At 52.6% G+C, this 25,661-nt stretch overlaps 2 protein-coding genes across 7 annotated transcripts in view; both read left to right on the top strand.

Annotated features, from left to right (window-relative positions):
* The window catches only part of ndst2a (N-deacetylase/N-sulfotransferase (heparan glucosaminyl) 2a), a 106,275-nt gene extending 88,729 nt beyond the window's left edge, over nt 1-17,546 (top strand). For 5 of the 6 annotated variants that reach the window (XM_076995825.1, XM_076995824.1, XM_076995822.1 and 2 more), the window contains 13 exons: nt 585-2,125; nt 7,467-7,554; nt 7,841-7,995; nt 10,942-11,127; nt 11,495-11,623; nt 11,865-12,047; nt 12,541-12,637; nt 12,857-12,980; nt 13,069-13,243; nt 13,540-13,710; nt 14,205-14,314; nt 14,660-14,762; nt 16,264-17,546. In XM_076995825.1, the coding sequence (XP_076851940.1) occupies nt 1,106-2,125; nt 7,467-7,554; nt 7,841-7,995; nt 10,942-11,127; nt 11,495-11,623; nt 11,865-12,047; nt 12,541-12,637; nt 12,857-12,980; nt 13,069-13,243; nt 13,540-13,710; nt 14,205-14,314; nt 14,660-14,762; nt 16,264-16,389 (2,667 nt within the window). In that variant the 5' untranslated portion in view covers nt 585-1,105 and the 3' untranslated portion in view covers nt 16,390-17,546. Of the gene's footprint in view, nt 1-276; nt 458-584; nt 2,126-7,466; nt 7,555-7,840; nt 7,996-10,941; nt 11,128-11,494; nt 11,624-11,864; nt 12,048-12,540; nt 12,638-12,856; nt 12,981-13,068; nt 13,244-13,539; nt 13,711-14,204; nt 14,315-14,659; nt 14,763-16,263 lie in introns of those variants that run through there. The other variant, XM_076995826.1, reaches the window with a different exon arrangement.
* Nucleotides 17,547-17,681: 135 nt separating this feature from the next.
* Nucleotides 17,682-24,186, top strand: LOC143504308 (arylsulfatase I). Its single transcript, XM_076995828.1, has 3 exons — nt 17,682-20,927; nt 21,568-21,900; nt 21,997-24,186. Exons 1-3 carry the CDS (start codon nt 20,635-20,637, stop codon nt 23,087-23,089), a joined length of 1,719 nt encoding a protein of 572 aa, XP_076851943.1. The 5' UTR covers nt 17,682-20,634; the 3' UTR covers nt 23,090-24,186.
* Nucleotides 24,187-25,661: the final 1,475 nt, after the last annotated feature.

Raw genomic sequence — 25,661 nt, 5'->3', positions numbered from 1 at the left:
AAATGGTAGCGGCTCGCGGCTTTCCAATGGGATGCCCTCGTCCGTAAGGTCAGAATTTTCCTTTCCTACCTGTAACGCTATCTTTCAGCTGGGAGTCAGGCAGCGCGTGGATGTTATGGTGGGCTATTTTGGGAGCCATGAGAAAGCTGTCTCGACCCAATCAGGGGCATGGTGGACCGTGTCAGGAGGGGCTCCACGGGCAAAATCACATGGCCCAGCGGAAGAATCTGAAGTCAGATGATCGGGTCCAACCCCTTATGTCTGCGCGTTGACATAGGGTTGTTTTCCACATGGCGTCACACTTCGCCGAGCTTCTCGCGGCCCTCACGCACTGCGCACTCCTTTAATAGTTTGAACTTTTCCTTTTTTATAGCTTGGCCCCAATTCTTCTGCATTCGTTTGAATTTGTTCTCTTACCAAGAAGGATCTTCCTTAGCGCATCTGTGTCTTTAATCAAGTAATTTTTTTGTATCCAGTTAACATAAATTGACTTGGCCATGCTTTTAGTATCAAATTTACAATTTTTTTAAGACGTTTGGTGTGATCTCCAAAACCATGACGTTGTGTCTATCTCTTTCTCCCAGGTTTAATCTGGTCTCCTCTCTTCTTCGGAGCATGGGTGTGCGGGTCTCCTGCAGGGGGCGCCACACACACCGAGAGCAGCCGATGGAGAGGGAGCAGGTTCGCGCGCTCCCCTGCAGGTCGTGAACACGGACCAGAGACGCGCGATTAGCAGCGGGACGGCCCACCCTAACGAGGCGAGGGCGGGGCTACCGCGGAGCACCGACCGAAAGGACAGGGCGAGCTCCCCCGCACGCCCGTTATCCCGCCCCACTGCTGCTGAGTCACCTGGGCGTGGCTGGAGGCTAGCGGGGGCCGTTAACGGTGGCCTGGGGCGGCGTTTACTGCAGGCAGCACGTCATGGGCTATGGGGGCCATGGTGACTTAGCGTAAATGGCTCCCTGTTGCGCGACGCCTGTGCCAGTGTGTGCTGCTCGCTCCTCCTCCTCCTCCTCCTTCCTCCCCCCCTCATCCTCGTGGCGCTCTGGCTGCACGGCTCCCCTCCGCCCCGCCGTGCCCCTGCTCCCGCTCCCCCTCCACAGCCATGGGGCTATGGAAGCTCGTGCGGGGCATCAGGCAGCTGGAGCTCCATCGGCTCATCCTGGTGCTCATCGTCTTCTGCCTGCTCTCCATGGCCTTCCTGGCCTACTACGTCAGCAACAGCCCCAAGATAAAGGAGGCTCCGCCCCTGCCCTTCAGTGACTGCGGGGGGGTTGTGGCGGGCGGGGACGGCCCACAGCGGGCGCCCCTCTTCCTCCCGCCCCTCGCCGGCCGCCAGCGCGTGGTCAAGGAGGTGGACAACTCGCGCACGGAGCCTGTGGTGCTGGTGTTCGTGGAGAGCATCTATTCACAGCTGGGCCAGGAGATCGTGGCCATCCTGGAGTCCAGCCGCTTCCGCTACCGCACGGAGATCGCGCCCAGCAAGGGCGACATGCCCACGCTGATGGAGCGCGACCGCGGACGCTACGCCCTGGTCATCTACGAGAACATCCTCAAGTACGTCAACCTGGACGCCTGGAACCGCGACCTTCTGGACAAGTACTGCTCCGAGTTCGGCGTGGGCATCGTCGGCTTCTTCAAGGCCAACGAGAACTCGTTGCTCAGCGCTCAGCTCAAGGGCTTCCCCCTCTTCCTCCACTCCAACCTCGGCCTCCGCGACTACCGCATCAACCCCGCCGCACCGCTGCTCTACGTCACCAAGCCCAACGAGGTGGAGCAGGGCCCGCTGCCTGGGGACGACTGGACCGTCTTTCAGTCCAACCACAGCACCTACGAGCCCGTGCTGCTAGCCAGCACCAAGTCGTCGGAGGTGCTGGCCCACCTGGGCCCCCACCGGGCTCTGCACGCCACCGTGGTGCAGGACCTGGGCCTTCACGACGGCATCCAGAGAGTTCTGTTCGGCAACAACCTTTCCTTCTGGCTACACAAGCTGATCTTTGTAGACGCCATCGCCTATCTGACGGCCAAGAGACTCTGTCTGTCCCTGGAGAGACACATACTCGTGGACGTTGACGACATCTTCGTGGGCAAAGAAGGAACACGCATGAAGGTGTCCGACGTGAAGGTCAGTTTGTCCGCCTTTTAGCACTTCAGAATTCATTCAGTTTGAGAGTGTTTGTGTCTGTATGCAAATAAACTGCTCTCTCAGTGATAATAACGTCCTCCTCCTCCCGAATTGTTCTTGTGCCTGGAGATCTTTTTGTCTCCGAACAATAATTTAGCCACACGGCACAAACCTCTCATCTGTCGGCCGTGACTTCAAATTTAAATAACGGAAGTTTCCCCTCACGTGGCCTTAAATGTGTTTTCCTAAAGAGGCAGACGCCGTTAGCCCGCGGGGCGCACGCACACGTGTGCAGACAGACGTGTCTGTCTGAAGTGGCGACATGTGACTGGCTGGAGAGGACAGACAGCCCACACTTGTAATGATTGCACTTGTTAAAGCATGTCACTGGGATAATGGGCTCATTTGGACGAGGTACTTATTAACCTGCTGTTTATTGCAGTCCCTGCCCGACGGGCCTGATCACGGATAAGTTATTCCTGTCCTGCTGCACTTGTAGGAATCCCCATGACCGATTGCGTTAATCACAGGAATTTTATTTTCAACCATTCATAAAAACCACAACCCGCATCCTCGTCTTAAGACAGCTGAAAAGCCTTGAGGGGGCTGTTGACTTTTGGCAGCGTAAGACGAGGCCTGTGCTCCAACCGCATTGGCTAGCATCTTAACGCTAGGAGACTTCCTCTCCCCAACAAATCCAAGCGAGCTGATGCCTTTTAATGAGAATGAATGGGATATTTAACTAGGTGTTGGCCCTGCCGGAGGCGCTGTACGTAACGTAAGGGCAGTGGGGCGTAGACGTCCCCCACCGGGAGCCTCCCGTACGCCGGCGTGGTCTGGGGGGCCCCCCGTACGCCGGCGTGGTCTGGGGGGGGCCCCCGTACGCCGGCGTGGTCTGGGGGGGGCCCCCCGTACGCCGGCGTGGTCTGGGGGGGCCCCCGTACGCCGGCGTGGTCTGGGGGGCCCCCCGTACGCCGGCGTGGTCTGGGGGGGCCCCCGTACGCCGGCGTGGTCTGGGGGGGCCCCCGTACGCCGGCGTGGTCTGGGGGGGGCCCCCGTACGCCGGCGTGGTCTGGGGGGGCCCCCGTGCGCCGGCGTGGTCTGGGGGGGCCCCCGTGCGTCCGCGGGGTCTGGACGCCCCTCCCACCCCCCGTGCTCCACTCACTCGGCCGTTTCATTATCCCAGCGTGGGTTACGTTTGCGTGGGCACCAGCGCGGGACGCGTCCGCAGGGGACGTGGAGGCACAAACAAACGTGCTGAAGTGAAGCGTACGTGGATGTGGGAGGAGAACACACTGCAGAACTGCTGCAAAGGTCCTCGGTTATTACACTGGCTAGTGGGTGTTAATTGATGTTGGGTCTGCTGCGATTTATAGAGCTTCAGTCTGCTGAAAATGTCAGATCGATCCAGTTTGTGGACAGGAGGGCTCCGCTCCGAGGGCCCTGGGCGTTCGAGTAACAGGCGGCGTCCGCTCTGATCTGTGTGTGCTCGGATATTTAATATTTAATCTAATATCATCGACTTTTCTCTCTCAAGCCTTACTAACATATTGCTTTTTCTCTTTAGATTAAGAATATGTGTCATGGGTATTTGCTGCCTCAGTATCTGCTGAGGAATGAAACCTCATTCCTACACGTGATGAAGACAAAGCAGGCTGGCCACTTGCGCACACACTCACACCGTTGACTTAACGTCCGGTGGTGTTTTATGGAGGTGCGTGGTGTTTTAGCCTCCGTCAGTGGCTGTTTTCTCAGGTTTTTATAAAAGAAGACTGAGGTGTACTACTGTGGAAGATCAAAAACCAAACAGAAGCTCTGGTTTCGAAATGGGAAGGTGTGTGATGTAAGCGCTAATGTGGTGGGGTGTGACACATGTGTTGTTGGCTGCGATGCATGTGGCCCGTTGTACGTGACGATCTTGCAAATCAAGTCTGTTTGCTTTGTTTGAGCCTTCAATCACAGTGTTGTTAAGACTTCTTTGTCACACGTGCGAATGTGCAGTTCCTGTTGAGTGGCGCAGAAAAGTGAAACTAAGTTGATTCGACTGGTTCCTGTGGAAAAGGAGAGATGTGGCGTGTTTGTCCTGCACACCTGAGGTGTGACTACTGCGCGTCACATAAATCCTGCCACCAGGGGGCGTGCATGATCCTCAGCTTTTACTGGAAGGAGAGGAACTAAAAGGAAACAAACAGAATTAGTTGAGTGATCTCGCCCTCCAGCATGATTAGTATTTATCAGGGAGGTGAAGGAGCTGAAGGAAATTACACCTGTTTTCACCCCCATCTCCTGTTCCGTTTCACTGAAGCACGTTCTTGATGGTGTGATGGAGGGGAGGGAGGTGGAGGCGGAGGTGGAGCAGCTGCTCTCCGTGTGGGGAGGCCGGCGTAACAGCCACGACCGGGTCTGCCCGGCGGCCGTCCAATCGGACGTCTGCTCTCCTCGCCGCATGCTCGAGTGGTGGAGCTGATCTCCACCCGCGCTCTCGCACGCACGCACTTCCTCCACGCACCACTACACCCTCTTCCCACTCACAGGCGAAAAACACTCCCAACACGCCTACGCCCGCAGCGTGTCGGGGAAGAGGCGGGGCGGCCCGGCCGAGCCACTCGCCCTGCAGCAGGAGGCCCGGGCAGTGTTACCCGGGTCAGCTGGGCCCTATAGGGAGATGGGCTGGTTAGTCAGGACAGGGATAATGGTTTCCTCATGTCTTTGCCGCAAACATGATCCCTCTGCAGGCTGTCACACTTGCCCTGGGGACTGGGAGAGTAAAGGCGGGGGTGGAGGCGGGGGTGGAGGGGGGAGGGTAAAGGCGGGGGTGGAGGGGCAGGGTGGAGGCGGGGGTGGAGGGGGAGGGTGGAGGCGGGGGTGGAGGGGGAGGGTAGAGGCGGGGGGTGGAGGGGCAGGGTGGAGGCGGGGGTGGAGGGGGAGGGTGGAGGCGGGGGTGGAGGGGGAGGGTAAAGGCGGGGGTGGAGGGGCAGGGTGGAGGCGGGGGTGGAGGGGGAGGGTAAAGGCGGGGGTGGAGGGGCAGGGTGGAGGCGGGGGTGGAGGGGGAGGGTGGAGGCGGGGGTGGAGGGGGAGGGTAAAGGCGGGGGTGGAGGGGCAGGGTGGAGGCGGGGGTGGAGGGGGAAGGGGTCGCGTGGTCCCACCATGGTCGTCTGTTACATTTCTGCAGTGTAATACATCAGGGGGACAGCCCAGTCTCTTCCTCTACTGCTGTCCTCCTCAGCCTGTGCCGTTCTCGCAGGGCTCAATGGGCTGATCTCGGATCAGATATCCCAGTGTATGTCCTCAACTTGCCTTTTCTGTGTGAATAAAAACTGGTTGGGGAAACGGCACAAGCTTTTGACACTACTGCTCCCAGCACAGCGCTGGCCCTCCACAGCGCCGAGGACAAACCCAACGCTGCTGGGCCTTTTCTGAGCTCCTCAGTGGGCTGAGAGGAGCCCATGGCTCTGCCCAAGACGTAGCTTCTCACGCCGGGAGACATAGCTTCTCACGCCAGGAGACATAGCTTCTCACGCCAGGAGACATAGCTTCTCACGCCAGGAGACATAGCTTCTCAAGTCCCCCAGAGACCCTGTTTCTATGTCCAGGTCTTAAAGCAGGTAATATGCTTCCTCTGTCCTCGGGTTTGGAGCTGAGCCGTGGACAGGCCGGGATCCCTCTGAACTGGACCGAGGACAGCCGCTCTGCGCTAGCGGTGGATGGAAGCAGGGAGGGGGTGATTGGTCATGCTAACAAACAGCAATCACATTAGCATTTTTCTGACCTAATTGGGCCCTGCTAAGTTTTGGACGCTGTAAGAAAGGCCCTCTAGAGTCCCAACTTCATGAGGAAATAAGGCAGCATTTTAGTGTCACCATCTGCCCGTTCTGCCCAGAGTGTAAGGATTTGGGAAAGATGAGTCCTCTTCTGTGCTGACTTGCGCCTGTGTCTATGGAGACAGATGAGGTTGCTATGGTGACAGAGGCTGGGCTCGGACCTCTGGCCCTTGGGTCCACAGGCTCTATTGACTCGTTCGCTCTGTCTCTCTCTTCCTCTCTGGCTCTCTATCTCTCTCTCGCACGCTGTCTTGCTCTCTGTCTCTGCTCTCTGTCTCTCACACTCTCCATCTCTCGCTCTCTCATGCTCTGTCTCTCTCTCTCTCTCTCTCTCTCTCTCTGTCTGTCTGTCTCTCACCCCACTGCTGTTTCTAGCTCCTCTTCCTCACCTTGCTCAGAATTTTGCAGATAAGGAGTTTGCCTTAAGGAGTTTGTTTGCAGTAGATTTTGGATTATTTAAGACATAGTGCTAGTCGTGTCTGAAAGAAACTATATAGTGTTACTATTGCTTTAGCTGTTTAAGGGATAACTGCCAATTTAATAGCCAGGTTGAATTAATGATGCACGATCAAATAAAAGCCCTAAATTCACAGTGATCTGCTATAACAGGTTGCAGAGTTGCACTAAAAGTGCAGATGTGTAACCGTGTGACTTTCAAAAATGCTTTTACAAATGAATTCAATGTCTATTCTGTTTAGTTTATTCAGTTCTAGTCAATTAATTCTGAACCCTGTCCAGCACTCTGTGGTCCTGACCAAACCCAACACTGTAACACAGATTGGAGAATTACACAACGGACACAGTGAGCAAACACACTCGGGACAGAGCAAACAGCTGAGCCACACACACTCAAGGACGCTGGGGGCTCTCTGGTCGGTGTGTGATGGCATCTCTCATCCTGTCACACACACCACCCCCTCTCTGCCCCCTTACGGGGTGATTTGTGAAGCCATGGCAGCTATTGCCCTGCCTTTGTGTGTGATTTGTGGCGGAGCTGTAGGTATCTCTTCCGGCCATCTGATTTGTGCCACCTCGCCGCTGTTATTCACTTATCCTTTCATATCGTGTTGGCTATGGCAGCATCATTTTGTATTTTAAGCCTCACAGCCTGGTCGTTTGCACAGCAATTGCCACTTAGGAAATATTTGTCATTTTTTTCAGTCATGGCTAAGATCGATGCAGGACTGTAGCTTTCTCCACTACGTCTTTAGACCTGCTGCCAGTGGGCTGAGGAGATATGAATGTAAATGCAGTATTATATCCTCCACTCTCTGCTGAGCAGCCCAAAGTGCTGAAGGCCCCCTTCCCCTTCTCTAATAGAAGCTCAGCTCAACATTGTCCTCTGTTGGTGACTTTTCTCAATGCAGTTATTCAAGATGCATTTAAGGTTATTTTTCAAGACTCCAGTTAAAGCAGATGTTGCATGAGATGCAGGAGTGCCGTTATTGGAACTGTGTTGAAGTCACATTGCTGTGTTCTACTAAATTGTTGGCAGTTTATGAACTTACATTTGTTTGTAGGCTCTTCTCAACACACAGAGCAAGCTGCGGACACTAGTACCTAACTTTACCTTCAACCTCGGCTTCTCCGGAAAGTTCTTCCACGCAGGTACGTTTTAAAACAAATTACCCTTGAATTCTCCGTATTGTGGTCTAGGAATACACTCTGGACAACTCCAAACTCTGACCTCTAGCACACGTGTGTGTGTGTGTGTGTGTGTGTGTGTGTGTGTGTGTGTGTGTGTGTGTGTGTGTGTGTGTATGTATATGTGTGTGTGTGTGTATATGTGTGTGTGTGTGTATGTGTGTGTGTGTGTGTGTGTGTGTGTGTGTGTGTGTGTGTGTGTGTGTGTGTGTATATATGTGTGTGTGTGTGTGTATATGTGTGTGTGTAGGCACTGAGGAGGAGGATGAAGGTGATGACATGCTGCTGCAGCATAAGGAGGAGTTGTGGTGGTTTCCTCACATGTGGAGTCACATGCAGCCGCATCTCTTCCATAACGTCAGCGTGCTGTCTGAGCAGATGAGGCTCAACAAGCTTTTTGCGCAGGTCAGTGTGTGTACAGGCGAGTGGAAAAGCACAGCCTACGGGGCAGTGTCTGTGCAGGACCACAGCCTACGGGGCAGTGTCAGTGTAGGACCACAGCCTACGGGGCAGTGTCAGTGTAGGACCACAGCCTACGGGGCAGTGTCAGTGTAGGACCACAGCCTACGGGGCAGTGTCTGTGCAGGACCACAGCCTACGGGGCAGTGTCAGTGTAGGACCACAGCCTACGGGGCAGTGTCAGTGTAGGACCACAGCCTACGGGGCAGTGTCAGTGTAGGACCACAGCCTACGGGGCAGTGTCAGTGTAGGACCACAGCCTACGGGGCAGTGTCAGTGTAGGACCACAGCCTACGGGGCAGTGTCTGTGCAGGACCACAGCCTACGGGGCAGTGTCAGTGTAGGACCACAGCCTACGGGGCAGTGTCAGTGTAGGACCACAGCCTACGGGGCAGTGTCAGTGTAGGACCACAGCCTACGGGGCAGTGTCTGTGCAGGACCACAGCCTACGGGGCAGTGTCTGTGCAGGACCACAGCCTACGGGGCAGTGTCTGTGCAGGACCACAGCCTACGGGGCAGTGTTGGTACAGGGTCGCAGACTACGGGGCAGTGTTGGTACAGGGTCGCAGACTACGGGGCAGTGTTGGTACAGGGTCGCAGACTATGGGGCAGTAGTCATTACAGGATCACAACCTGCAGGGCATTGGCAGTGCAAGAGAGGACAATAATAAGAATTATATATAAATACAGTAACAGACAGCAGTAAAGAATCTTGTTGTCTAAACCTTGAGAACATGGTTGATTATTCAGCCCAGTTGTACACCAGACTCTGACGTATTTTGAAGGTTGGAGTCAGATAGCCTATATGTGCCTGGCCACTAGGGCTGCCACAAATGATTATTTTTATAGTCGACTAATCACCGATTAATTTTTATGATTAGTCGACTAATCGGATCGTGCGTTAATTGAATATAAAACATACAGCTTATCACACTAGAATGCAACTGCTATTATATAATCATTAGATTTCAGCTAAAAATAAAAACAATTAAGATCATAGTTCATTAAACCTTTAATGAAATATGCAACTTGTTGCAACAATTATTAAAATAAGTATTAGGCACTGGCTTAAACAACGCAAAAATAAATACATTAATAAAGAATTTTTTTTTAGGTTTTTCTTTCTTTCATTTGTCTCTGGCATCAAACGTAGCTACATATAAATCAAATTAGGTAGGTACCTGAAACTAAGGAATTATTCACAAAAATAAAGTTTTGGTCTCACTGACGTTACAGAAAACACACGAATGCGTGCTAAGGCTAATGAAACAAATCGCCATCACTAATGTTAACTTTTACAGTTACCACGATAAGTAAGTACAAAGTTAACGCTCTGTTTACGGTAACGTTAGCAGCTAACTAGCGATTTAGATTACAGAGATGACGGTCCCTCTTCATCATTGTCACAATAAGCCACAACATGCTTCAGGTGCTCGTACATCGCGGTTGTGCTGCCGTGGAAGGAAAGTTCTGCCTTGCAGATATTGCACGCGTTTCGGAACCCGGTTACGGAAAATGATCCCACACTTTTGAGTTCCGTAGCCGGGTAGCCATGATACCAGTCTGTATAATGTCCTGGGGTGTCGTCCACTGTCTAACTCGGTTTCCACTACTGCGCATGTGCGTTAGGGACAGAAAGGCAGACGCGACCGCAGCAGTATGGAGAGAAAAAAAAAAAAAAAAACACGACGCATCGACTATTAAATTAGTCGTCGACTATTTTAATAGTCGACATAATCGTGACTAGTCGACTAATCATGGCAGCCCTACTGGCCACCTTTCACTGCCTATACTTGGTTATTACGCTCAGATCGGTTCCTTGTGAGGGTGCCATGTCTGTTAACACTACCTGGATATTGCTGTTAGTTTGACCAACTAAATACATAAATTATACCACAGAGACTACAGTTTTCTTCTACTGAGAGAAACAGTTATAAGCTCATTTAAAAACTACAGTACTACTAAATGCTATGTATGACAGGCAGGATGTTCGTGAATATTTCATTTCCATATTTCACCTCATCACTGCCTTTACTTCAGTTTCCCTCTTATCGGTCTTATGTAGAGAGAGGTGCAGGCAGTCCACATTAACGTAGAGACGCACGAACAGAAAGTCATTTAGATCCATGTCTTCTTGAAGTGCCCAGAAGGCGTTAGCAGCCGCGCAGAGCCCCGTGTCCAGTGTGCTGTCTGCTGGACTTGTCTGCCCTGCTGGCTACAGGGTGCTCGGCGCCCTTGACCTGTGCGGGCCCAGCCCCAAACAGCACGGCGGTTCCCCCCTGTTGAAATAGAGCCCAGCCTGGTCTAATGGCGTCTGCTCAAGTGAGGCATGGCCCACAGACAGACAGGCAGATCCGGAGTGCGCTGTGAATACAAACCAGGCTGCCCCTCTGTGCTCTCTAATCCCTCTGTCACCCCCTGTCCTTACGCCAGACTCTGACATACCCCCCCCCCCCCCTCCGTCTGAGCTGGGCAGCGAGGAAGACAAAGCTCCTTCATCAGAGCTTAATGAGCCTGCAAACGGCCCTCCTTAGCAAGGACATCGTCTAGGACAAATAGTCCCACACACACGTAGAGAGAGAGCTGCAGAGTTACACTTAATCCCCTAGGACTTTCCTACAGCATTGAGTGTTCAACAAACTTTTCTTTACTGAATGTTTTTATCGCCCCCTTGTGGCAAATTTACACATTTTCTCCTGTATAAGAATGAATCCCCCCTCAACTTGAATACACCCTTTAGCATAAGCCTTTGTATTTTCGATGCCTCAAATCCCGTTCTCTGTCTCCCTGGGCCTCCCCCCTGGTGTGGCAACGCTGGTGTTAATCTGGGGGGCGTGGCTCTGATAAGCCCCTCCCACCCACCACGCCCCTCTCTCCACTGCCCACCTCCAGGAGCACGGCATCCCCACAGACATGGGCTACGCTGTGGCTCCCCACCACTCGGGTGTGTATCCTGTGCACAGCCAGCTCTACGAGGCCTGGAGGAGTGTGTGGGACATCAAGGTGACCAGCACGGAGGAGTACCCCCACCTGAGACCGGCCCGCCATCGCCGCGGCTTCATACACAACGACATCCAGGTGCGAGACCACACACTGAAGCTCCACACTTTGTCTGTTGGCCAAAGTCCGTCCTCAAAGTCACTTGATTTTCAACCGAGTTGAACACCTTCTGACACTCTGACGGGAACATTGGGGGGCTGAGCGGTGTGTTTACCGCCGTCACCGTCACACTCTCAGTCCCTCTCACACCACGCTGACCTCCCCGTGTCAAACCTGACGTGCTCAAGTGCTTTAGGATGAGAGCCTTTCTCTCTCGCTTTGAGAGGCTGTTTATGCTCACATCATCTCAGCTGCTCAGGAAATGAAGAATTTCTCCTTGAGACAACTGAGCACTCATCTTTCTCTGTTTCTCTTGTTTTTTTTTTCTCCCCTCTCTCTCCCTCAGGTGTTACCCAGGCAGACATGTGGTCTGTTCACCCACACCATCTTCTATAATGAATACCCTGGAGGCTCTCATGAACTGGACAGGAGTATCCGTGGTGGAGAACTCTTCCTCACCGTCCTGCTTAACCCAGTGCGTAGCCCAGGGCAGCTCCCACGGTCTCTGTTTGCTTGGGGGGGTGTTGTTGTGTTGTTGTTGTTGTTGTTTGGAATTGCACAGGCAGTGGTGTTTTAGTGTGTGTTACGTGTAAACAAGCTAACAAGCATTTGTTCTGTGACTTGTCTTGAGGCTTTAGTGTGTGATATTGTGGTGGAGTTGCTCTGCGGTGTGTATGTAAAAATAGCACTTAGGCCTGTCGTCCCCTTCACCACAGATCAGTATTTTCATGACTCACCTGTCCAACTACGGCAACGACCGCCTGGGACTCTACACCTTCGAGTCGCTGGTGAAGTTTGTGCAGTGCTGGACTAACCTGCACCTGCAGACTCTGCCGCCCCTGAAGCTGGCAGAGAAGTACTTCCAGATCTTTCCGGAGGAGCGAGACCCCCTGTGGCAGGTGAGCCCGTGCACGTGGGCGCCGGGTCATTTTACCGTTTGAGGTTTATATGGATTTCAGAGCGGAAGAGCCTTCTTCAATCATGACCTTGTAGGTCTACTTCCATATCTGTGGTTTTAATGAGGGGCTGGGGGGCTTTACACTCAGAAATCAGTGAGTTGTTGCTCTAGAGCACAAAGCCTCTCGGCTCTAGTGGACCATGTCATGTGTCTGTGATCCAGAGAAAAATGTCACGTCGCTCTAGAGCATCAAACCTTTCAGCTCTAGAGGACCATGCCTCTGTACTTCAGAGAAACATTCCTCTCTGCTCTAGAGCTCCATGCCTCTGCTCTAGAGCACATCGCCCCTCTGCTCTAGAGCACATCGCCCCTCTGCTCTAGAGCACCTCGCCCCTCTGCTCTAGAACACATCGCCTCTCTGCTCTAGAACACATCGCCTCTCTGCCCAGCAGCCCTCTGTGAGCATCTCTGGCTTCTCTCCCTTCCCCTTACAGAACCCCTGCCATGACAAAAGACATAAAGACATCTGGTCTAAAGAGAAAACCTGTGACCGGCTGCCCAAATTTCTGGTTATTGGTCCCCAGAAAACAGGTGAGACACACTAACCTAAAACTGTGGCTCTTTAGTGCAGAGCTTTCAGTCCACTAGAGGACACTTTAGTTCAGGATTGCATTTAGAGACACAACATTCTTAAAGCTTATGAGTGTGTGTGTACGTGTGTGTACGTGTGTGTGTGTGTGTACGTGTGTGTGTGTGTACGTGTGTGTGTACGTGTGTGTGCGTGTGTGTATGCGCCCTTGTCCATCTCAGGAACCACAGCCCTGCACTCATTCCTCACCCTACATCCCGCCATCACCAGCAGTTTTCCCAGCCCTGTCACTTTTGAGGAGATCCAGTTCTTCAACGGGCCCAACTACCACAACGGCATTGACTGGTAAGACCCCGCTTTACCTGTCCGTCTGAGCCATATGGTGCAGCTCAGCTGCAGGTGTGACTGTGGCGTCTGCCCCCCTGACCTGCAGGTACATGGACTTCTTCCCCTTCCCCTCCAACGTGAGCACCGACTTCACGTTTGAGAAGAGCGCCAACTACTTTGACACGGAGGAGGCCCCCAGAAGGGCTGCGGCTTTAGTGCCCCGAGCGAAAGTCATCGCCGTGCTGATCAACCCTGCCGACAGGGCCTACTCCTGGTACCAGGTGCAGCATCCTCTGTGTCCGTCCGTCACTCTCACTCTCTCTCTCACTCTCTCTCTCTCTCTCTCTCTCTCTCTCTCTCTCTCTCTCTCTCTCTCTCTCTCTCTCTCTCTCTCTCACTCTCTCTCTCTCTCTCTCACTCACACTCACACACACACACACACACACACACACACTCATTCAGTGTGCATTTATCCGCCTCACCTTGCCGTGGTCTGCATTGGTGTTGCTGTTCCGCTCCTGAACACACAGCTGCACTGTGACTCGGGTCATTGTCTGTTTTGCTTGTGTGTTTGTAGCACCAGCGAGCCCATCAGGACCCAGCTGCTATAAACTACACCTTCCAGCAGGTGGTGACGGCAGGACAGTCGTCCCCTAAAGACCTGCTGGTCCTGCACAGCCGCTGCCTTAAGCCTGGAGAGTATGCCACTCACCTGGAGAACTGGCTACTGCACTTTCAGTCCAGACAGGTGCTCCACCCCACACACACACACACACACACACACACACACACACACACACACACACACAGCAGTTTGAAATTGAACTGTTCATGACCCTATTTATATAACAGATTCTTTGAGCGTGCGAACCAGTGCATTACAAGCTCATGCATCCGTGGTAAAGACACATTCCACACGGGGGGGGGGGGGTTCTGAGGAGCCCGGCTCTCCAAACACGTCCAGACTGTTCGTCTGAGCTGCGCTGGCGTGTCAGGACAGCTCTCTGTAGAGCAGCACAACCCTGCCTGCGTCTGTCTGTCGCTACTCGACACACAGCAAACAACTCGACAGCCGCTCGAGCGTTTGAGTCGTACGAAATGGAAACTAGAACGTGCGTGAGCGGCTGGCAGAGTGAGGGCCCAGTCACGCCGTGGAGTTCATCAGACGTCTCCGACCTGCAGCCAAACACGTCGAGGCTTGAACCTCTCTGTTCTCTCCACCTTCTCTCTCCGTCTCCACAGCTCCACATCGTGGATGGGGCTGTGCTTCGCTCCAACCCTGCCCTGGTGATGGACGGCATCCAGAGGTTCCTGGGAGTCACGCCCATCTTCAACTACACTCAGGCTCTCATGTGAGGACGCTACGCTTGTTCTCTTGCGTACTGCCCCCCCCCAAGTGGGGTGGAGGGTGTGTTTGTGTTTGTGCATCTCTGTGCGTGGAATGTGTTGCACACAGGGATTGTTTTAGTAGCTCTGTGTGGTTTTGCATAACGTTTCATATTACATGTTTGTATTCTTTATTGGGGCTTATGCAGAATTTATGCACTGTAAACTGAGCAGGTCCAGGCCACATTATTGAAATATTGCTGAGCATGGAATTAATATTGGGCCGTATGTCATCCATTCAGACAAATGGAAGTGCTTGAAATTGCGTTTTGCGGTGTGTAAATCTGTCTCTGCTGGCGATGCGTGTGCAGGTTTGATGAGAGTAAAGGATTCTGGTGCCAGAGGGTGGACGGAGGGCGGCCCAAGTGTCTGGGGAAGAGCAAAGGCAGGAAGTATTCGGAGATGACCCCTGAGGTACAGCCCCCACCCCCACACTCCTCCTCACACCCCCTCAGTCTCACAGCCCAGGGCCACAGAAGCCCCCCCCCCCCCCCCCGAGAGTGGAGGCATCCTGGCCGTCTGCCCCCGTCTCCCCCCGTCACACTCCTCCAGGATGGCTGTGGTGTAGTTGAACCACTACACCCGCAGTTGAATTTGTTTGTAAATACATTGGCAGTACCGTGTGTTTGGGAGTGTCCTGTAGGGGTGGTAATGTGGCGCGTGTGTTTGGGAGTGTCCTGTAGGGGTGGTAATGTGGCGCGTGTGTTTGGGAGTGTCCTGTAGGGGTGGTAATGTGGTGTGTGTGTTGGGGAGTGTCCTGTAGGGGTGGTAATGTGGCGTGTGTGTTGGGGAGTGTCCTGTAGGGGTGGTAATGTGGCGCGTGTGTTTGGGAGTGTCCTGTAGGGGTGGTAATGTGGCGTGTGTGTTGGGGAGTGTCCTGTAGGGGTGGTAATGTGGCGCGTGTGTTTGGGAGTGTCCTGTAGGGGTGGTAATGTGGCGCGTGTGTTTGGGAGTGTCCTGTAGGGGTGGTAATATGGCGCGTGTGTTTGGGAGTGTCCTGTAGGGGTGGTAATGTGGCGCGTGTGTTTGGGAGTGTCCTGTAGGGGTGGTAATGTGGCGCGTGTGTTTGGAAGTGTCCTGTAGGGGTGGTAATGTGGCGCGTGTGTTTGGGAGTGTCCTGTAGGGGTGGTAATGTGTTGTGTGTGTTGGGGAGTGTCCTGTAGGGGTGGTAATGTGGCGCGTGTGTTGGGGAGTGTCCTGTAGGGGTGGTAATGTGGCGTGTGTGTTTGGGAGTGTCCTGTAGGGGTGGTAATGTGGTGTGTGTGTTTGGGAGTGTCCTGTAGGGGTGGTAATGTGGCGCGTGTGTTTGGGAGTGTCCTGTAGGGGTGGTAATGTGGCGCGTGTGTTTGGGAGTGTCCTGTAGGGGTGGTAATGTGGCACGTGTGTTTGGAAGTGTCCTGTAGGGGTGGTAATGTGGCGTGTGTGTTGGGGAGTGTCCTGTAGGGGTGGTAATGTGGCACGTGTGTTTGGAAGTGTCCTGTAGGGGTGGTAATGTGGCGTGTGTGTTGGGGAGTGTCCTGTAGGGGTGGTAATGTGGCGCGTGTGTTTGGGAGTGTCCTGTAGGGGTGGTAATGTGGCACGTGTGTTTGGAAGTGTCCTGTAGGGGTGGTAATGTGGCGTGTGTGTTGGGGAGTGTCCTGTAGGGGTGGTAATGTGGCGTGTGTGTTTGGGAGTGTCCTGTAGGGGTGGTAATGTGGTGTGTGTGTTGGGGAGTGTCCTGTAGGGGTGGTAATGTGGCGCGTGTGTTTGGGAGTGTCCTGTAGGGGTGGTAATGTGGCGTGTGTGTTGGGGAGTGTCCTGTAGGGGTGGTAATGTGGCGTGTGTGTTGGGGAGTGTCCTGTAGGGGTGGTAATGTGGCGTGTGTGTTTGGGAGTGTCCTGTAGGGGTGGTAATGTGGCGCGTGTGTTTTCCCCAGACGCGTGCCTTCCTGACGGACTACTACCGCGAGCACAACCGGGAGCTGCTGCGCCTGCTGAACCGCCTGGGCCTCACGCTGCCCTCCTGGCTCAGGGAGGAGCTCCAGAACAGCAGCTGGAGCTGAGGAGGTCCCGGTCCAGACCCCAGCCGCAGCCCCTGGCCCTCAGCTCCAGGCCCCCGGCACCAGGTCCCGCCTTCCAGAGGCCGCCACTGATAGTCGCACTCACCACACAGGAACCCGAGGAACCAGAGAGACTTTGGCGCTGTCTACGTCCGTCCTCCCCACTGATTCAGCTCTGTAGTATCAGTGCTACAGTGAGCAGGATGGGATGTGTGATCATGGCAAGAGTGCATAAGCGGACTGTCAGAAATGAGCCTTTCCACTGGCCGTGGTCGTGACGCGTGTTCTCATTGGTCCACTTTGAACTTTGTAAGACTGGGGAGAATGTTGGGAACTGTAGTCTCGGGCAGATACCGCTCCCACCTAAAGCTGGACCTTCCTACCCATACGTGGGAACACCATGGACATGGACAGCATGAATGAACTCGGGACCGGAGTGAATTATGGATCCCCACACACACACACACACACACACACACACGTGCTAGCCTTGCTCATCTTTTGAGAGAAATGATTGTAAAGCATTGTACATTTTAAAGCATTTGTATATTTTGGGTGTGATTGTGTAGGACGATGATGTGGGAGCTGGGACGGTGGTAGTACACAGGCCAGAGCTCAGTTTGACTAAGGGTACGCAAACGTGCTCCGGCCTACACCTCCTCCGGCCTACACCTCCTCCTCTCCACCCGCTGGGAAGGAATGCACAGAATTGGGAGACTAGCTTCTACGCAAGAGCCGATCGACTCCAGGTTCATATAACGTCTCATCCCCCCTCGTAGCGTCAACACAAGTGTGTCTCAGTTGAACTGTTGGCCACCACAGTCCTCTCCTACTTATTTCAGACTTGCACCCCCCCCCCCCTTTAACCTGGACTCCAGGCGTACACTATACGAGCAGATGTGTTTGTAGCTCAGTCAGAAGCCATTGCTGCTGTGTTGTGGGGGTGAAGTGCGCAGACACAGAGAGGAGAGGGAGTGTGTTATGAACCTGTGGTATGTCCTGCAAACATGAGTTGCTGTCTACATTTATTTTTTATTTTGTAAAAAAAAACAAATAAATAAGAAAGAAAGAGGGAAAAAAACAAACAAAAAAATGACAAAATTCTTTTGAAAACGCCCAATGCTGTATTGTCTCTAATAAACACTTAGAGAGGTTGGAAATGCAGTGTTGATTTCTTTATTCAGTCTACGTTCTCTGGGTTACATTAACACAGTCTGAACTCATGTCATGTAGAACTACGCTGAGATGAAACCTCGTGATTAACGTAGGGTGACACTGCATTTAGAGCACTGTAGTTTTGAAATATAGGGTGTAATATTCGTTTGCATTGTCGTGACATTCTTGGTTGCTTACGTTAGCATGCAGGTAAAGGGATATTGTGTGTCCACTGTACAAGTCACTGTTACGCTGGAACGTTTAACATGCTGCTGACATTTAGATGTTAGGCTGGTTTGGGCTATTTAGAGGTAAATACATCACTAATTCATGTTGTCTGTTGCAATGTCTATATATTCGTTTAACTTTAAACATCACTGTGATTTTCTCATAAATGCATTTTTGTTCTAATTGGTTGTGGATACTGAAAAATTTATCTTAATGGGTATTTAAATGGTCATGGTGCATGTTAGTTACTGCCTTCTCTCTCCACATGGTGGCCCCACATGCCCACAGTGAGATCAACATCACTGCTTTCATCTCTTTTTCTAGTCTCTTGTGGGGTTCTTCTTCACTTACCCTAGCACAGCTAGGACATGTCCACTCTCCTGTGACGGGAGACACCCCGCTGATCCTTTATTGCTTGTATTGGCTCCTGGGTTACCATATATTTCACAGAACCATTCAGTACATGAGATTATATAACCATAGTGCACTGTACACCGAGACAGATTTATATCTTCTGTGGTGTTAGATAATAACTGTGTGGTGAAAGCTGAATCTGTGCAGAGAGCCATTGTCAAGACTCAGCGTACATTGTGATGCCCTTGGAAAATAATCTTTCTCCATTTCCGTTGTGAACTTTTAAATTCATCCACATCATAAAGTGCTGTTGTCCTTATTGCATGTCAGCCTGTCAAGATCCCCACTATGCCGTTGCTTTTTGTTTCCCAAATAGTGAATACTTTGTTTTTTTCCGCTGGTTCGATGCGTTTGGTCAGGTGTGCATGTGTGTGGGTTTATTGAGTGGAGCCTGTGCCCAGTGTGTGTGTGCTCTGATCTACAGCAGGCTCGGGTCTCTACCAGCTATGGTTAGATCTCCATCTCCATCCACCTGCTGCTCCCGCCCAGACCCTGATCAGGACAGACGAGGCAGCTCATTCCCCAACGCATTTGTCTTTCTTTCTTTCGATCAATTTCCCTCATTTTTTTCATTGTCTGCTCTACAACGGCTCTGAAGTTTCCCCACCGCGTGATGCTGTCGCCTGCTTTAGACTAATGCAGGAAATGGACTCGTTTTTGTTGCATCGATTTCCTTTCCACGATGCGGGAGAGTGCTGGCAGGGAGGAGGTGAGGTGAGCTCCACAGCCCCTCTGGTACCTCCTCCAGCACCGGGCGCCACACGCTCTGCTCACCGCAGCGACATCGTCGTTTAACTCCTCTCCTCCCTGCATTCTGGATTCACACCTTTTCGCAACCCCATTCTAACATTAATCTGCTGTTATGTCCATTCAGTGCCGCTTAAATGCACATTTGTGCCGTGGCTGTGGGGCCTTTAACTGTGTTACGGCTGGCGGTGATTCGTTTTGGGGGCCGCTGTCACTGGCTCCTGGGTTTCGTCACGCGGGAGAGCGTGTGTAAAGTTCATCGCTACCAGCGTCTGGTTTGTCTCAGTAAACGGCATCGCGCTGCCGTCAGATGTTTGTTCCAAGATATTCCTGACTTGGAGCATGCAAGCTAGAACAAGACTGGATAGGGCTCGTAAAAGCTACTGGCTAACTTAATCGTGAATATATATGGCTGTATACTCCATTGGTTGGAATTATAGGTGATAATCTTATGACGCATAAAACATGACCTTTACATTTGTGGGTATTTCTTGATGTGCTCCTTTTCACCTCTTATAAATGTGTTGTAAATCCAAATTGTGCTAATAAAATCATGACAAATGGTCGGCAGGGAGAGTTAAAAGCCAATGAGATTTGAGCCTCGTTAGGAAGTTTCCAAGAGGTCTGATCCCCAGATGACTGACCCAGGTTCACATTCCCACCCTTCTTGAAAGGCTACGGCAAGTCAGGTGGGGTTTCTCAGGCTTCTGGTTGGGCACGCTTCCCCGAGCACGTGGTGAGGAGTTTGTTGTAGTTCTAGCAGGCCTCGTCTGGCCCGGCCTCGTCTGGCCCGGCCTCGTCTGGCCCGGCCTCGTCTGGCCTTCTTGCGTGCCCCTTGATTTCATTGTCCAGTTTCTATGTCGTGTTGTACGGATTGACCTGAACATTCTTGGATTCTTATGAATAAAATGTTCTTTAATAAATGAACATTTTTGCTCTTTCCTGCTACCGTACATTCAGGAATGGGAAGCTTGTACCCAGGACATGTGTTTGTGCTACATCACACCCATGTTAACCGTTTATACCAAGTGCTGACAAAATTCGAAAGAATGTGCCATTAAACTCAAGAGTGTGTAAAAAAAACTAAACAAAGAAACATTGATTTGGTAGTGAAACAGAATTCTTCTTGTTTTAAAGAACCATTTATTTTCAGTGTCTTTGATGTAAAGCTCAACACTTGAGTCTGTTCTGGATACTAGAGGCAGTCTTGCTGTTTCAGGCATGACGAGGCTGTTGCGTAGAAGAGATATAAATCTGCCACTGTGTTTCTTAGGAAGCTTCAGGTCCTCTACTCTGTAACTCTAAAGAGTTTACCATGGTCACTACAGCAACAGTTATCAAACTCTTAGCTGATTAGTTAATAGTGGGGGGTGATGGTGATGGTGAACGGTCTGTTTGCACTGTTCTGGTTTGCCCTCTGGAGAGGCGCCTGCTGAGTTTAAGGAATGTGGCAGACAGCTGTGAGCCAGTGTTTGCTCGGACGTCTAAGCCCGACTCCACACTGCTCTCTCAGTGCAGACGTGGTCTTGCTTTGGTAAGAGTCAAACTCTGTGAGACAAAGTCAGCGTCGCCTGGACAGTTTGGGTCGTCACTGCTTCACTGGGACGTTTCTTTTGCCATTCCTGGGTGTTGCAGCCAGATAGCGCCAGGATCGTCGTATTCTCTGTCGAAAGAGAAAGGACCGTTGGTGTGGGGCAGGTGCAGATGGGAGTGAGAATGGCGCTCCAGCGTGGCGTTCATGCTCTCTGCATGGCTGTGTTGCTCTGCCTCTCCCGCACACCGCTGGCACTACCGCACGCCACCGCCCACCAGCAGCAGCCTCCGCACCTCGTCTTCGTGATGGTGGACGACCAGGGCTACAGCGACGTGGGCTACCACGGCTCACAGGACATCCGCACGCCCGTGCTGGACCAGCTGGCCGCCCAAGGGGTGAAGCTGGAGAACTACTACGTCCAGCCCATCTGCTCCCCGTCACGCAGCCAGCTCATGACGGGCCGGTGAGTACGCGCCTGACCGCACACGCCGGTGATGGCTCCGTCCCCACACAGCTTCACGCGAATGTCACAAGAGGATCGGTCTGGCTACGTTTTGTGATCTCTGTTCACATGCACGGATCCAGTCATGATGGTCCTTCATTCTATTGTTGATTTATATTGGCAGAGTAAACAAAACGGCAGTTCAGAACACCGTCTGTGAGACTGAGGGGAAAACTAAACTCACGGGCAGCTTTATTTGAGACACATAGTCACTGTACATCCACTCATGTGAAATCACACATCCTCAACATCCTTTTCAGAGTACCTCATTTGTTCTCATTGCTGACTATTCTGTCTGTTCTTCCATTATGTGTTTCGGCTGTTTAGTGCTTCTCTTTGTCTTCGGTCTCATCATTGTTAAGTATTCACATTTTTCTGAAACATTCCTACTACTTCTGTTGGAGATTTTTAAGAATCTTGATGGAAGTGTTTTGTGTTGGTAGTCCTTCCTTCTTTAGTGCGGAGAGTACTCTGGTAAGACTCCAGTAAGCCCTGGTTTCTCTCCACTGGTCTCTCTCTCTCTCCCACCCCTGGTCTGTCTCTGTCTGTCTGTCTCTCTCTCCATCTCTCTCTCTCTCTCTCTCTCTCTCCCTGGTCACAGCTACCAGATCCACACAGGTCTCCAGCACTCCATCATCCGCTCACGCCAGCCCCTCTGCCTACCGCCGGACGGGCCCACGCTTCCCGAGCGCCTGCAGCGGGCCGGCTACGACACCCACATGGTGGGCAAGTGGCACCTGGGCTTCTGCCGGCGGCGCTGCCTGCCCACGGCCCGGGGCTTCCGCAGCTTTCTGGGCTCGCTGACGGGCGGCGCGGACCACTTCAGCTTCCGCAGCTGCGACGGGGCGGAGGCCTGCGGCTTCGACCTGCACGACGGCGAGCGGCCCGCCTGGGAAATGAGCGGGAACTACTCCACACGCCTCTACACGGAGAGGTGACGCCCCCCGTCCCGCCCGGCGCCGATCTGTGTGTCGTATGTCGGTAATGTCTGAAGTGGGTAATTAACCTGTAGCGTCTGGTACCTGCGCAGGGTGAAGGAGATCCTACGCTCTCACCACGGCCGTACGCCGCTCTTCCTGTACGTGGCCCTCCAAGCGGCCCACAGTCCCCTGCAGGCTCCGGCCCAGCTGCTCCAACGCTACCGCTCCCTGGACAACCGCCCCCGCCGGCACTACGCTGCCATGCTGGGGGGCGTGGACGAGGCGGTGGGGGAGATCGTGGAGGAGATGCGGGTGCGGGGCTACTACCGCAACTCCGTGCTCGTCTACTCCTCCGACAACGGAGGGCAGCCGCTCTGGGGCGGGTCCAACTGGCCCCTGCGCGGCGGGAAGGGCTCGTACTGGGAGGGCGGAGTGCGCGCCGTGGGCTTCGTCCATAGCCCCCTGCTGGAGAGGAGGGGCGTGGTTAGCCACGCGCTGATCCACGTCTCCGACTGGTACCCCACTCTGCTGTCCCTGGCAGGAGCCCCCGAGCCGGACCCTCGGCGCCTGGACGGTTACGACGTGTGGGGGACCATCAGCAGGGGGCTGCCGTGCCCCCGAACCGAGATCCTCTTCAACATCGACCCCGTCTCGCAAAGGCTCTCCGAGTCCGACCAGCAGTCGCTGACTGTCAGCGGCTTTGGGATTTGGGATACGGGGGTGCGTGCGGCCCTGCGGGTCGGCCACTGGAAGCTCCTGACGGGCAACGTGGGCGACGGTGACTGGTTCCCCCCACAGATGTTCCCTGGGGAGCCACAACGGTGGAAAGACATGGAGAAGAGACAAGACCAGCGGGGCAAGTCCGTCTGGCTCTTCAACATCAGCGCCGACCCTTACGAGAGGATGGACCTGGCCGACGCTCGGCCCGAAGTGGTGAAGCTGCTCCTCTCGAGAATAGCGGAGTACAACCGGACGGCCGTGCCGGCCCAAAACCCTCCCGATGACCCCATGGCGGATCCCCAGCTCCACGGAGGGGTGTGGACACCGTGGCTGACCCAGGAAGAAGGAGAGAGCGAGCACAGCAACGAGGTGGCAGATGCTCACAACAGCAAGGCTCGATTCAAACCGTGCAAGGTCTGCAGACTCAGGGCGTTGTTTAAAAAGGTGCGGAGCCGTCTACAAAGAGCCGCCTTGTTCTTCTAGCCAGACGGGCCCTGAGCAGACAGGGCAGACAGGAAGGGTGGAGGAGGATCTCGGAGCTGCCACACACAGCTAGGCCACCGTCTTCTCCAGTCACCCTTGAAGGGCGGCGTGCGTCTGACTCACGGTGGTGTATGAGTGTCTGTCGATGGCTTCGTGGTTCATCCTCCGCTGAAAGACAAAGCCAAGCTAACATTTGAAAGCCAGAAGGAAGATTATTTTTAAGATGCTTATCACTACATGGCCAGGAATGCGATAATATGACTGATGTGATCTTCATCCTCGACTCCCGTTTGCCCAGTTAAAGCGACGCAGAGGCAGGCCTGGACGAGGCCTACAGCCAGGACCAGGGTGCAAGCCCAAACTGTGGCACACTGAAGCAGACGAGCTTCAATGTGGAGATCAAGCGCGGTGGCCACATGGGGAGGCCCGATACCAGCAGCAACATGTTAGTGACGATGGAAACAAACTCATTCAGATTGACTCAGTCATTAGAGATTCTGGAACAGAACCAAGAGAAACGAGCCTCATTGGGAATTAAGATTTATTGCGGTCTAACAGAAAAAAGCAGCATAAGTAACAAAGACCTTTAATGGTGATTTGGCTGATTCCTGTAGAATCACAAAACTAGTATGAATTGATGAGGAAGACCCAAATGAGCATTAGCTGTGTGTCATTTATTGAGCTTTGCATTAAATAACCCTCCCTCCCTCCCCAAATCTGTCATATGCCTCCACTCAGCACTCCTCCTCAAACTTCCCTAATTCTCACACTGGTCTTCTGATCCCTCCGCCTGTGTGCTGACATAGCCCATCTTAGCCACAACACCGCTCTGCTTCTTGACTCCTCCCCCACGTTCTAGTCCTCCATCTTTTGGTTTTGCGAGCAGATCAGGTGGGTTCAGACGTACAGGAGAATATGAGAGGGAGAGAGGAGCGAGAGGGATGAGATGTGCTCTGTTACATAAACTCGGAGAGGGGGAGGATGAGGAGGAGGAGGAAGAAGATCTCCCCTGAGTAAAGGCACTCTGTGGCTGCATATGAAAAACTCTCGGCCCTCGTATTTGTTCTGACTTTTAAATTGTCAGCAGAATTCACAAAGCCATTCCTCTCGTATGAAATGTATACCCATTTTATAGAGTGCATTTAATAAAACAAATAGCTGTTTTGGTCGATTTTACTACGTCTGTTCCTAAGCCAAGTTTCTATTACTTTCTTTAAGGTTGTTTCTCTTAAAGACATCAATGTGGTTCACATGAGCCTACTGGAAATATTCAGAACATTTGATACAATGGAGTTTTAAATGTCAATGCATTTGGTGCGTAATTAACCAATCCGAGCCACGGGACACCTGGGCCAGGGCAGTGACGAACCTGTCCAGCACAAATAAGACCAGGCCATGACGCTGTGCACCACAACGCTCCTGTGACACTATGCCTCATCCAAGCCACCAGCATCCAGGGAGTCACCTTCTCAGACGTCATCACACATCCATTATTAAGGGCGCCGTGTCAGGGAGCAGTCCCCTCTGACGCACTCCCCCCCCCCACCATGTCTGCTGCCAGTCTATTCACTGGAACCACAATCAGGTAAAAGGTCGCACGAGTTTAATTAAATGGATAATGCATCTTATATGAAAATTCATTTTTAAATGAATTAAAACTTAACAGGAAAAAGGTTTTAAAACAAAGTAGAACTACAACTATGGCATTAAAGCTCGTAAGTTTCTAACCGGGGATGACCGTTGCAGTGGTCCTTGTAGAAAATCTAATCTTTCAGTCTGTTTTAGGTGGTTAAAATTCTGGGTGTGCGTTTTATCTTTAAATTGTCCATATTGTACTGTCCAAAAAAAGTGAAAGAGTTTTACAGTTCCATGAACCAGCCTCATCCCGAGCACCCCCCCCCCCCCCCCCCCCCCCATCATCATCATCATCATCTGCTTTCCTGCTCTGTTCTCCTTGTTACCACCACAACACTCAGGACAAACTCCACGCTAAATGACTGTGGAATTCGTCCATCCACTTACCTACCACATCATATCCGGCATCATCAATGAATGTCATCAATCAATAATTAAACGGGAGACTCGTGAATTAGCGGGGGTCAACTGTTAGCAGAAAAGGAGAAAAAGCAATCTGCTTAATAGCGGAGTCCTAGTAAAACTTTGGTGATGGAGCTCACTCAAACCTACACCAGTCCACACAGACGAGGCTGCCTGAGTCCGTCCCCCCATCCCCCCCCCCCCCCCCCCCCCCCCCCCCCCCCCCCCCCCCCCCCCGCCAGAGTGAGTCATCCTGGAAAGCTTGTTGAATTTGGCACTTAACCTAAATAGCCACTCCTGCTGCATTACTGTAAAATGCATTATGTGCAAAATGGACACTTTAAAAGCGTCTGTGGATCATGGTGTTTACTACACAGTAAACAACAGCACAGTAACGGTGTGTACAGCAAGAACAGCAGCTCAGACTCTTAGGATTTTATTTTTGTATTTGTTTACAAATAAGCAATTAACTACCATCCAGACTGACTGGATACTACATGGCTTGGATGTCTTTACATTATTCATGATCACAGTG

Source organism: Brachyhypopomus gauderio, unplaced genomic scaffold (genome assembly GCF_052324685.1).
Source record: "Brachyhypopomus gauderio isolate BG-103 unplaced genomic scaffold, BGAUD_0.2 sc256, whole genome shotgun sequence".
NCBI classification, from domain to species: domain Eukaryota; kingdom Metazoa; phylum Chordata; class Actinopteri; order Gymnotiformes; family Hypopomidae; genus Brachyhypopomus; species Brachyhypopomus gauderio.
The sequence above is the reverse complement of the archived record's forward strand: the minus strand, read 5'-3'. Positions and strand labels throughout refer to the sequence as shown.